This window comes from Canariomyces notabilis (assembly GCF_033297395.1).
Source record: "Canariomyces notabilis strain CBS 508.74 unplaced genomic scaffold N656scaffold_4, whole genome shotgun sequence".
In the NCBI taxonomy this organism is placed as follows: domain Eukaryota; kingdom Fungi; phylum Ascomycota; class Sordariomycetes; order Sordariales; family Chaetomiaceae; genus Canariomyces; species Canariomyces notabilis.
Window position 1 is genome coordinate 1157042 of NW_027041826.1, and position 12331 is coordinate 1169372.

Sequence of the window (12331 nt, forward strand, 5' to 3'; positions counted from 1 at the left end):
AAAAGGAACGTCAAGTAGCATGGGATCGACGCAGCCTCATCACCTGCATGAAACGCAGAACCATGGTGCCGGATCAGGTCCTCTGTTCCATCTTAGATTCCAGCACGGCACTGCACTGAAACAGCCTGTAAGAAAACAGGCACATAAGTCCCGGGTTCTGCCAATGAAGATGTGCTCTCTTGGGGGCCCTTTCGGCTTCCGAATTGGGTTCGCTGCAGATGCATCTGGTTGCTTAAGGACAGAAGCCTCCCCTCCTCTTGGCTACACGTATTGTGTCTATTACAAACGCATAAGTACCTTGAATAGCTGATTATTACTTTAACTGCAAAAGGTACCTGGGGGATATTCTGTAGGACCTTGCAGAATGTCAAGTGTTGGTAATATCTACTCCTCCTTTCTCTCCTTTGTTGACAGCAACTGAACTTTCTCGAACCCTCTTTGGGTTAACACAAGCTGAATGATTGCTTTATCAGCTGCTAAAGAAGATCAATATTTAGTAGCTTGGCATATTGACTTCATCCTGATTCTATCCCCCCAACCTAGCTCCAAATCTGCTCGCTAACCGTCGGCACATCGTCCCATGTCCCCGATTGTGGTGGTGGGCGGCTTCACACCTGCAGCAGCTACTGGCTAATAGCCTGCCGCTGCGTCACTGGCGGCAGAGGAGTTGGGCCCTGAGTGTCTCATCGGGATCGAGGCTGCCAGTGAGGCGTGTTGTGTATGCACACATGTACCGGATACTACTACTACCTAGTATCTCTGCATGTTCATGCTTTGGGTACAAGTATCATAACCTTACTTAGAGTCACCCCCCTCCCTACCCTCTCACAGTTCCGCCACCAGACCACCAGGACGCGGTGACTACGCCAATGTTACCGTGGCGCCGGCGCTAGGCCCGCCGTGTTGGATCTTGCAGCTGCAGGTATGCCCATCAGGGACAGGTACAAACCTTGGGCGTGCGGATAGAGCAGAGAGGTTTCAAAGTAGGGAGGCGTTAAGACCGCCAATCGCGCATCCTGCGCCTACCCTTGAGCGATCTGATCTCCCGGCTGTTGTGCGTTAGTCTAACATACTGCCTCCTGGAGATCCCATCACCCAGAGCCCTTTATCCCGTGAAATGCCGTGTATCGTTTACTTGTGCTTTGCAGTGCTGACACATGTCTCGAAAGTGCTTCCCCATTGGGCCAGATTGAAACGAACTTGGTCTGGCTGTACGTAGTGATGACCGTGTGTATATTGTTGTCGTTCAATGTTTACCTCGTCTTGGATTGGATAAAGAGAACCGAAATAGATGCTTACTGAGAGCGACAAACCCATGCATTAGATCCAGTCCTCTTCTTTTTCTACTCTACTTGTATGTTTCTTTGGCATCATTTGGTGCCACGAGGCGGAGGATACTGTTCCCTTGCTCTGGTTGGTGAGCTGTTGACCCCTCCCCAAACATTGAGAAAAGGGGCTGACGACCACAGCACAAGTCTACTTTGCACGCTTAGAAACTGGCCTTTCAGCTCAAATTTAGGGCAAATCAACTCCACTGTAGAATAGCTAAAGAGTCGCACACACGAACGATCGGTTTCACGGCCCTTTGGGAAGGGAGGCCACACAGTCTGACGAGACCGCATAAAGTACCCCAAGGAGAGGCAATTGGAGACAAAATACAAAGAATCATTGGCAAGCATCTTGGCTATCTGATTTCCCATTAATTCCTCCAAGTTACGACTAACAATGGAAATCAACTCGAATACAGCAGGAACCTTCAGATCGCAATTATCCCTCTGCTAACACCCTTCCATTCCCCTGGCTTGGAACTTGGCCGTCCCTAGCTCATGTGGACAATCCGCGGCAGACTCAACCCCGACCACCCACGGTGATCGTGATGGCCGCTACTCCACCACCTTTACCTTTGCCAGATCCTCCACCACCACCACCTTGACCTCCCCCACCACCCTGTCCACCGCCCTGACCGCCGCCAGAACCTCCGCCTTGGCCGCCGCCCTGTCCTCCGCCTTGTCCTCCGCCTTGTCCACCACCTTGTCCGCCACCAGAACCACCACCACCACCCTGTCCACCACCTTGGCCACCACCTTGACCGCCACCTTGTCCACCACCCTGTCCGCCGCCTTGTCCTCCACCTTGGCCACCGCCCTGTCCTCCACCACCACCACCACCCTGACCACCACCTTGGCCACCGCCTTGTCCACCACCGGAACCTCCGCCGGAACCCCCACCGCCGCCAGACGCAGCATCGTCATCATCATCACCACCACCGCCGCCACTGCCACCACCACCACCACCTTCACCACCGCCAGAGCCACCACCACCGCCGCCGGAGCCGCCACCTTCACCACCGCCGGAGCCACCACCTTGACCACCACCTTGACCACCGCCCTGACCACCGCCCTGACCACCGCCCTGACCACCGCCCTGTCCACCGCCCTGTCCACCGCCCTGTCCACCACCTTGACCACCACCAGCACCGCCGCCTTCTCCTTTACCGCCACCTCCGCCAGCACCTCCACCGGCGCCACCGCCAGCGCCTCCGCCAGCACCTCCACCAGCACCACCACCACCAGCACCACCGCCTCCTCCACCAACTACACCACCACCACCAGCACCAGCACCACCTCCTCCTCCGCCAACAAAGCCTCCACCAGCAGCCGCACCACCCCCACCGCCGCCACCGAACGGGAACCCACCACCAGCAGCCCAACCGGCACCACCGCCGCCGCCGCCATGAAGCCACCAGGGGAAGCCGCCAAGGAAGGGCCAGATGGCATCATTAGCGGCCGCAACGTCTCTGCCACGGATGACAGGCGGGGGGCGGCGCGGGGCAGCAGTCGCAATGGTGATAGTAAGCGGGGCGTCGGCTTCCGTCGTCATGATGGTCGCCGTGGCCGTTGCTGTGGCTGTTGCCGTAGCAGAAGCCGTGGAAGAAGTAGTGGCATCGCCGTCATCATCAGCAGCAGCAGCAGGGCTTGTGGTGGCGGCAGCAACGCTGGAGCTGGAGCTGCTGGAGCTGGAGGAAGCCGAGGTAGTCTCGGCCGCGGAAGAAGAAGTCGACTTGAAAGAGGATGAAGAAGAAGAGGAAGAGGAAACCGAAGTGGAGTCGGAGACTGAAACGGTTGCTTTGATGGTAGTCGTACCAGCAGCCGACGTGCTAACAGCAGCAGCGGAGGGCTTCTCGGCCTTCTTCTTGGGCGCGATGCACCGCACGCGACCGCTGCCCGTCATGGGGATGTCGGTGCAGACCGTGTCTGGGTAGATGACGCCCAGGAACTTGCCCGAGCACGAGAAAGTGGTGGCGTCGGACGACATAGCGTAGGTGGAGTCCGAGTAGGCGTAGCCAGGGACTGTCAGCTGAAGCGACGCTACGTCGCTGGGGACTTCGAACTGCACGATTGTAAGTAACAAGACAGGACAGGGAGGGGTGAAAGGGGCAAGGGGGTAAGGAAGCCAAATAAAATACTTACATCGCCAGTGAAAGACGAGCTTCTAAAAGACAAGTCGTCCATGGGGTAACTGCAAGAAGCAAAGGTTAGCCACCCGGTTTGTGTCTGGCCAAGCAGCATCGGATGTGAGCAAGCAGTTGCAGTTGCTTACCAGTTGGGCCACGTGTAAGTGAAGACAGCGGGCATGTCGGGAGGAACAACAAGTTGACGGCGGTCAACAACCGGCGTGGCCGGCGCTGCGTTGACGCCGAAGGCCCAAGCCGTGAGGCCGGCCACGAGGGCTGGTGCGGAACGCATTGTCTTGACGTGTGGCGGTTTCGAATTCTTTCGGATCAGAGGCTGAGAAGGTCTTGATGTCTTTTCCTGGCAGAGACGATGCGTAGGAGAAGAGTTGAGTCCGACGGACAGCTTGGATCTGGACGAAGCAGAAGAAGCTGTATTATACCTGGCAGTCCGGGAGGGCAACACCAGTCGACTTGCTATCTAGGCGTCCCATGGTCTCGCTCCACCGAGACACGATGGCTACTAGGAGGAAGACGGCCCTCACGGTCCTCACGGTCCTCTTGATGCAGATACAGACACAGAAATCAGGCCACTTCATGGCATGCTAGCCAAGGCGGTTCGTTGTGCGACCGCCCGTTGGCGATTGCAGCCGCGCCATCAAAGCTAGAGCTTGTCCATGGTCGGTGGGAATAACGAATAACGACCGACGAGTGTGATGGCCCATGATGGCCAGGTCGAAGATCCAAGAGATAGCACCTCGGTTCTCGGTAGTAAAGCGCTGGTCAATCTCTTCTTGGTGTTCTCGTGCCCAGTGATCAGCCACCGAGTTGCGTTGGAGCGTTTAGAGCCGAAGCCTAGATAACAGGGCCAGACTTGGTCTGGCCCCGTCTGCCCGCCGAAGGGTCGATCACTCGCCTACATTCTCGGGCGGTCCCGGGGTACTTCGGACATTGCTGTGTGCGCGGCCAGCTATCACACCACATCGCGCATAGTCTAGGATGTACAGTAAATGCACTTTGAAGTAGGAAGGAAATGAGAATCTGTCATCAAATGTTGGAATTTTCACTAATCAATTAATTAGGTTGACTGGAATTAGAGTTGTGCGTCCCAGTTCGGGAAGCTCTGCGAGAACCCGCAATTCCGACTGTAGATTCGTTGAAGTTGTCGTCGTACTTATGTTAAAAAAAAAAAAAACAAAAAAAGAACGGAATGAAGTTGAGAAACGGCAGGTACTGTAAAGGGGCGAAAACAGTCTGGAATTTCAATTCCCGTCGTTGGGAGCAACGACTGCAAGAGATCTTGGCAAGCGGACCCCGGACTTTGTTCCCCATCTTGGCAGGACCGACCGACCCTGGTCTCGCGGATCTCACGTGCCGACGATTCGGTTCGGGGTTCAACGGTCCGTAAGGTATTCATTCAGCCTTGCTCCAGACATCCTTCAGCCTTGCGCAGCATCTCAATTCGAACGGTCGAACATATGCTCCCTGCTTCATCTTGGTTTCTTCTACGCGACTAGTTACAATTGCAGTCTCTGCTAGTAGGACTGCCCGTCGTGTTTGTAACACGTTCCTGCGCGCTGTCCGCCCTCCTGTGACCCGTAAACACCTTTTGAGCTGCACCATCTCGGCACCTCTTGCCTCTGCGGCAAGCAGCGCCAATCGGGGCAAGCCCGCTAGCGAGCGGCCATTAAATCTGCCTGCAGAGGGTGCCTCGTTCAATATCGTGACTCTAAGGACGACATCTGGTTCCCACCTACTCCTCTTCCAAAACCCCTCAGCCGGGACCCATCATGGCAAGCCAGAATCCCGCGACGCCCGTCAAGGTGCCCTCCTCGGCTGCCAACTACACAGCCGCTACACTCGACCCTGACCTCAGGTCACAGATCAACACTCTGCTAATAAAAGACGGCCATGTTACAAAGTAGGTTTACATAGTCCCTTCCCTGCGTTCTCATCCACTGCAAAAGCATGGTAAAAAACCGAGCTGACACTTCACCCTCGCCTGCACAGAATTCAAGACCACCTCCTCCATTCCCTCCACGCGCACCCTTCCAACTGGCCCACAGTAATCCAAACCCACGCGCTTTCTCTGCTCCGCTCCGGCGACGTAACCACTTTCCCTGCCCTCCTTCGCCGCGTCATCGAAGATGTACGGCAAGACACAGCGCTGGCGCCAAACACCACCCGGCCCGTAAACGGTTCCAGTTCTTCCGACGACGGAGGAGGAGGAGGAGGAGGAGTCAATGGCAAGAAGACAGAAGGTACCAACGGCGCAACGGCCAGCAATAACACCGCCAGCGCCGGCAGACCAAGCCTGGCTGTCCCGCAGGCGGTTGTCGACGAAGCTCTGAAGGTGACGCGAGAATGTCTGGATACGGTGTGTGAACTTGAAGATAGCGGAACCACATGAATGGCCGGGCTGAGGCGAATAGATGGATACATGGCCAGACAGGCCAGGCCGTTTGGCCCAATGCGCTGCCTGGTAGGCAGGGCCTGCCGTCGCTCCCTCACACCTCACAACAGAGCGGCCATGGGATCTCACAAGGACAATGCAGGGGCATCGAGTGACAGACGGGTTGCACACAAGTACCATGCCAGCAATGTCGGTCATCACTTGGAGGAGGATGGCCAGCGGAAGGGACGAGATGGCAACAGCAGTCCTGCTCCTCCCAACCACATACCTCCCCGGCTAAACAGCTCAACGGCAAACTGGGCGAACAAACCACATGATGATCACAACGTAGATAACGAAAGTTTCTTTACTCCTCAAAACCCCTTCAATGTATAATAGACTCTTCTTCTGGGCGTCCTGTGCAGACGCCCGCAGTACAAAACAGCATGTGCCCCTATGAACAGAGCCGTGCTTGATCAAATGGCTGGTTTCAAAGTCCCAAGCTCCATACGGCACGAGTCCAATCCCGAAGCTCCAACCGTCACAGTCCATTAGCCAAACCAATGACCGGGTCCTCGATATGCAGCCCGCACAACCTGCCGCCGTAAGGTAGTCCGTCCATCAGTTAGCGCCGCTTAGGGAATCGTTATCAGAGCCATCCGCCAGCAGCGTCGCTCCAAACCACAACCCCAAGTCCCGTGGCCCTGTGTCTGGGACCTCAAATCAATCTTAGGACAGGTACCTAGTTATTCCACGTTCTACCCTTATAGCACGGAATGAAGCGTTCCTATCGAATCCCATCCCTTCAGAAGGAACCCCCTGGGCAAACCTTGGCTGAAATTCATCCTCGTGCTCATCTCGATATCTAGATGCCTGAACTTCTCTCCTACCCAGTGACCATGACCGTAACCATAACCGTGATCAATTGATCGACAGTTTCCAATGGCTTGTCGGAACCCCCTTGGTTTGTTCGTTCGCTCCCCTCTGGGAAGGAGGGAGATGAAGGGATAATTAGCTACTTGGCTTGATTGACTTGTCAAGGTATTTTGAGAAGGGGAACATCTGTTAGTGCAGCCAAAATTTTGTAAGCAAAAATCATCCTCTCTACTACCCCTCTTAACAGAGCCTCCGGTCTGAGGAGGTCCTGTTCTCCGAGACAAATTCTGCACTACACTGCTTCGTAGGCAAGGTAGTAGTAGTTACTCAGCATCCGCCGCATGCCCCTTCCCAGCCTAGCAGGTAGAGTAGAGTAGAGTAGAGTAGAGTAGAGTAGAGTAGAGTAGAGTCTGGTGCGCATAGTATGAATCCAGTCATCCATCCGTCCGGTGAACCTCCGCTGCTGCACTTACATACTTCATACTGGGCTCAAGAGACCTGACGGACCATTGACTATCCTCCAAAGCTAAACTAAACCAACGGTATCTCCTGCCTCGCACACAGACACAAACACGGTCACAGCACTTGGCTTATCCAAGCTTTTGCCGATCAACCCAATCCACGTTACCGCTCGAGTCCCGCCTCAGTCCAAGGGTAAGAGGCGCCCCGTATCAATCCCATGATCGGGGAGCTGAAACACAACCAGGCCCAGTTCGACCAAGACGGCGCTGGCAGTGGTCTCTGCTGCTCCTCAGCTTCACGAACTCTGCAGAAACTCTACCCGCCACATCTGGGCCAGTTGGTCCATCTGTTAGTCCAGTCAGATGAACAAGCAATGTCGCTTGTATTGTATTGTCCAAGTGGACCAGGTTTGCAGAGCACAATTTAACCACACCAATCGCAAAACATTCATTCACAACAGGGAAACTAAACCCGAGGCAGAGTAGTATTTTTTTCGCAATCTATAGATTGGAAACCTGCGCTATCTCTGACGGGCCGCAGAGCAGTCCTGTACGCAGTCCATCAACCGGCCTCGTGTCATGATATGGACCCTCTATCCGACTCCGCCTCTCCGATGCAGCACCCTTGTTTGCCAAAAAGAACCACAGAGTGGGCATTAGCTGAGGTAGCATCGCCCAGCATTCTTTTTGGCCCCGAAGGACTCCCTGCTAGGTGCGCAGACGGTGAGGGATCATGAAGTAGAAGGAAAACTAGAATACATCAGATCGGAAAACCCATGACCACACCTGTCTAGGACTTGAGTGCCCAAGTCGTCTAATCGTAAAGGCCATCGTCGTTACCGGCGTCGCCAAATGAGTTGCCGGCGCCTCCAGCGTTGCCGCTGCTCTCCACCCCGCCCTCAGGGAACTTGAAGTAGGCGCCAGGACCAGCATTCTTCATCTGCTGGGCAAAGGCCTCGTAGCGGCGGATCTCGACATCGCTAACCGAGCGTCGAGCCATCTGCATGGCCTCCTCAAAGTGGCGCTTGGTAAGCTCGGGAACGGGGTCCTCGTCGTCTTCCATGTCGACATCCTCGCCAGCGGCCTCGCGCTCCTTGGTCCGTTGGATGTCTGCCGCAATAGCCTCCTTGATGGCCAGCTTGACGGCTCGCTGAGTGATGAAGCCAAGATCGGCACCGGAGAAGCCGTGCGTCTTGGAGGCGATGTATCTAAGGTCTACATCGGAAGCGACTGGCGTCTTCCGCAGCTGAGCCTTGAGAATGCTCAGACGGCCTTCCTCATCTGGCAGAGGTACGTAAATGAGGGAGTCCAGACGGCCAGGACGGCAGAGCGCAGGGTCAAGTTGCTCAGGTCGGTTGGTAGCGCCAATGACAAAGACGTTTTTCTTCGAAGTCATACCATCCATTTCTAGTAACCATGTGTCAGCATATGTGCATGAGCCAAATTTGTCTGAAGTGGAAGAACTTACCAGTCAGGAGCTGGTTGACCACACGGTCCGACGCACCGCCCGCATCACCCACAGACCCACCACGAGCCTTGGCGATGGAATCCAGCTCGTCGAGGAAGACGATGCAGGGGGCAGCGGCACGAGCCTTGTCGAAGATGTCGCGGATGTTGCTTTCCGACTCACCGAACCACATGGAAAGCAGCTCAGGGCCCTTCACCGATATGAAGTTGGCAGCACACTCATTGGCAACGGCCTTGGCCAACATCGTTTTACCAGTACCGGGCGGGCCATAGAACAGGACGCCACGGGATGGCGAGAGACCGAACTTGAGGAACTTCTCAGGGTGGTCGACAGGGTATTGGACGCTCTCCCTGAGCTCTTGCTTGACCGTCTCCAAACCACCAATGTCTTCCCAGCGGACGTTGGGCACCTCGACGACGGCAACCTCGCGGAGGGCCGACGGGTTGGAGACGCCGAGGGCAAAGCGGAAGTTCTCCATCGTCACACCGAGCGAGTCGAGCACCTCAGCGTCAATGGTATCCTCGTCGAGGTCGATGAGGTCCATCTTCTCGCGAATCTGCTGCATGGCAGCCTCGGAGCAAAGGGCAGCAATATCGGAGCCGACGTAGCCGTGTGTCTCGGCAGCGATCTGTTCCAGATCAACGTCATCCGCCAGCTTCATGTTCTTGGTGTGAATCTGCAGAATCTCAAGCCGGCCAGTAGGGTCGGGAATGCCGATATCGACCTCACGGTCGAAGCGGCCGAAACGACGCAGAGCAGGATCGATGGAATTTGGACGGTTGGTTGCACCCATGACAATGACGTTGGACTGTGATTTCATACCGTCCATCAGAGTCAGGAGCTGAGACACCACGCGGCGCTCGACCTCGCCGTTTGTCTTGTCACGCTTGGGGGCGATTGAGTCGATCTCATCAATGAAAATGATGGCAGGTGAGTTCTTCTCGGCTTCCTCAAACGCTTTCCTCAGGTTGGACTCGGATTCGCCAGCCATTTTGGACATGATTTCGGGCCCGTTGATGAGGAAGAAGAAGGCACCCGTCTCGTTGCCAACGGCACGAGCCATCAACGTCTTACCAGTACCTGGAGGCCCGTAGAGAAGAACGCCGCGAGGAGGCTTAATACCGATCGACTTGAAGAGCTGAGGATGCCGCAGAGGTAGCTCAACCATTTCCCGGATCTGAGCCATCTGCTTACGGCAACCGCCAATGTCGTCATAGCCGACTTCCTTGAGATTGTTCTCCTCTTCATCACGTTGAATGGGCTCGCCTTCGCAGTGAATGACCGTGTCCTGAGCAACGATGCCATACTCGGGCGGGTCGACCTCGACGACCTTGAACTCGACTTGCCTCATACCGCCACGCACTATGAAAAGGTCACCTTGTCTAACGGGTCGGTACGCTTCCCGGAAGTACGGCGCGAGGAAAACGTCGAAGAGAGAGCCGGTCAAGCCCTCAACTGTATCGGCGATCGGCAGAACGGCAATCCGTTTGGCCTGAGGCATTGTCAACATCCTGTCCAGATGCCAGCGCGGGCAGCTCGGTACTCACATATTTGATATCAGGGCAAGGGTGAATGGTGATGATGTCGCCGTGCTTCACCCGCAAGTTGTGGCGAACAACTCGGTTGATACGAGCGCTGCCATCATCCAAGTCATCGTCGGCAAGGACGATCAAAACGGTATCCTTCCTCTTCTTGCCGCGAACCAGCACCGTGTCGCCACGGAACAGCTGGAGCGCTTCCATTGTGTTGTTGGAGAGGGCGATGATCGAGTTGTCATCATTGACGGCATCAGTGACCCTGTCCCTCGTCAGCAAGCCGCCTGAAAAGAGTTTAAGGGCACATTTCACGTACATCAACTGGTTAGGCTTCTTCTTCTTCTTGAGGATGGCAGTGGCCGTGTCATCCTCATCCTTGCGCTCGGCGCCAGATGCATCGCTGTATCCATGGTTAGCTGGCTATATCGCTTCCAAAAAACTTGAAAGGCATCAAAATAAGGCAACATACGTCAAATTGACCTTCTTTTTGTGCTCGCGGTGATCGGGGTTAGGCTCCGGTGCCATCTTGTCGGTCTGATCCGGGAACGTTGAGGAAATCGCGGGGAGTGAGGACAGCGCAAAGCTGGAGGCGGGCACCAGTCAAGAGGGTGGGTTGTAGAAAAGGTGCGAGTTGACGTGGGCAGGAAGAGAAAAGAGGTTTGATGAAGGGAGGTTTGGATTTGGGAGAGAGAGTTTTGCGATGAAGGAAAGAACCTTAAAGCGTTGCAGCCTTTCCTTGATGATTATCGGTCTTTGGTCTCCGGAAGGCCAGCAGGCGGCGAACTGGCTCCAGGCGGCCACTCAGATGACGACTGCGGAGCTTTGGGCGGCAAAGTCCGTGCACTCTCAGGCACTGCTGTTAAGTTGGCCCAAGCTCTTCTGGTTGCCAAGTCCCAACCTGTTGTGCAAACCTCCGCTTCCAGCACTCACAGCATCTGTTTTTCACTATCAGCTGTGGAACCTTCCAACACATTCCAACGTTCATTACTCAAGCAACTCAAGAGCCTGCTGACAGAGCCTCTAGTGTAAAGGCAAATGGCGACGCCGGAAAACAATTGTTCAATCCGACTGAGCTGAGACAGTATTGACTTGCCAGCATCGCTCTCTCTTGCCGGACCCGCATTGGAGTCTGAGTGTGGCACCAGGCACAGCCAAATCGCGTCGACAATGACCGTTGCGAAGTTGAGTGTCGCCACCACAGGCCGAACATCGCTGCTGGACCGCTCTGGGACCCCTCGTCGCCCAACACCATATTCGTAGGATTGAAGCTCGTTCTGCAGGCCAGCAATGTCGCTCAGCTGCTTTCCTCAGTGTGTCTCGCCCCAGCAAAGCGTTTGCGCTGGAGACCATCCATCGAAAAGGTGTTAGAAGGCTCGATACTCATTTCGAGGCCCGGCCATGGTCGAAGTGCATCATCTAAGCAGTGACGCCAGCCGGAAGGAGTCGACTTTCAGTGAGGACGTTTAGGAGACTGCGGGCAACTTTGTGCCATGCCTCACATACCCATCGGCGACCCTGTACAGTCGAATCAGCCGCCGCTTGCTAGCCTTGCACAGCTCTAATTGCTTTCTCGTGGCTTGCATTCATGAGGGGCCATTTGATTTTCAGGGTGGTCCTGATGGACACCCTGTTGCCGGAAGCGAGCAGTGAGGCGACCAGCTCTCGAGGGGGAGGTCATCGCCCATAGATTCTATACCCGCTTGTCAAGCGTCATCTTCGAACCCCAACACAAAGGAGCGAGTGAGGTCGACCTGGCTGCTAATGATCCGCAGACCTTGCGTAAAGCTGATTGTGGCAGAAGTCTTGGTAGTTCCGGATTGCTTTCATCGACCGGCGCGGAGCGGATCGTGCGGAGGATACAGCTGTCCAGAGTGTTGAGGGCTTCAAATTATGCTTGGGGCCATTCTTAGTAGCTCCGTCTCGTGACTCGGCGGCTGCGACAAGTCGGCGAGAAGATTGCGGTTTAAGGACGTGCGACCAGGCATGGCCACAAACCCTCCCTTTACCAAGAGCCACTGGCTCGGGAAACGGTCCTCCATGACTTGTCGAACCCGCGTTTGGATGTTATACGGAGCGAAGCAAGCTCGGTGCGCGGACGAGCTAGATCCCTACGAGGTGTCGTTACGCGACACACGCGTCACAATGCTG

General features: G+C 55.4%; 3 protein-coding genes across 3 annotated transcripts; 1 reads left to right on the forward strand and 2 right to left on the reverse strand.

Annotated features, from left to right (window-relative positions):
- Nucleotides 1–1619: 1619 nt before the first annotated feature.
- On the reverse strand, nt 1620–3559 carry N656DRAFT_776421 (uncharacterized protein). The gene is made up of 3 exons (XM_064814635.1): nt 3479–3559; nt 1751–3400; nt 1620–1671 (listed from the first exon to the last, which is right to left on the reverse strand). The coding sequence occupies exon 2, from the start codon at nt 3313–3315 to the stop codon at nt 1849–1851; it is 1467 nt and encodes a 488-aa protein (XP_064672882.1). The 5' UTR covers nt 3316–3400; nt 3479–3559; the 3' UTR covers nt 1620–1671; nt 1751–1848.
- A 1682-nt stretch (nt 3560–5241) lies between these two features.
- On the forward strand, nt 5242–5861 carry N656DRAFT_704297 (uncharacterized protein; the record flags this gene model as incomplete). The annotated part of the gene is made up of 2 exons (XM_064811166.1): nt 5242–5372; nt 5462–5861. 2 exons carry the CDS (start codon nt 5242–5244, stop codon nt 5859–5861), a joined length of 531 nt encoding a protein of 176 aa, XP_064672883.1.
- A 2133-nt stretch (nt 5862–7994) lies between these two features.
- On the reverse strand, nt 7995–10708 carry N656DRAFT_787842 (AAA ATPase; the record flags this gene model as incomplete). Its single annotated transcript, XM_064816645.1, has 5 exons — nt 7995–8587; nt 8649–10140; nt 10196–10445; nt 10500–10583; nt 10653–10708. 5 exons carry the CDS (start codon nt 10706–10708, stop codon nt 7995–7997), a joined length of 2475 nt encoding a protein of 824 aa, XP_064672884.1.
- Between the last annotated feature and the right edge of the window lie 1623 nt (nt 10709–12331).

Excerpts from the sequence above, each read along its gene's own strand:
- N656DRAFT_776421 (XM_064814635.1), bottom strand. The coding sequence starts at position 3,315 with ATGTCGTCCGACGCCACCACTTTCTCGTGCTCGGGCAAGTTCCTGGGC.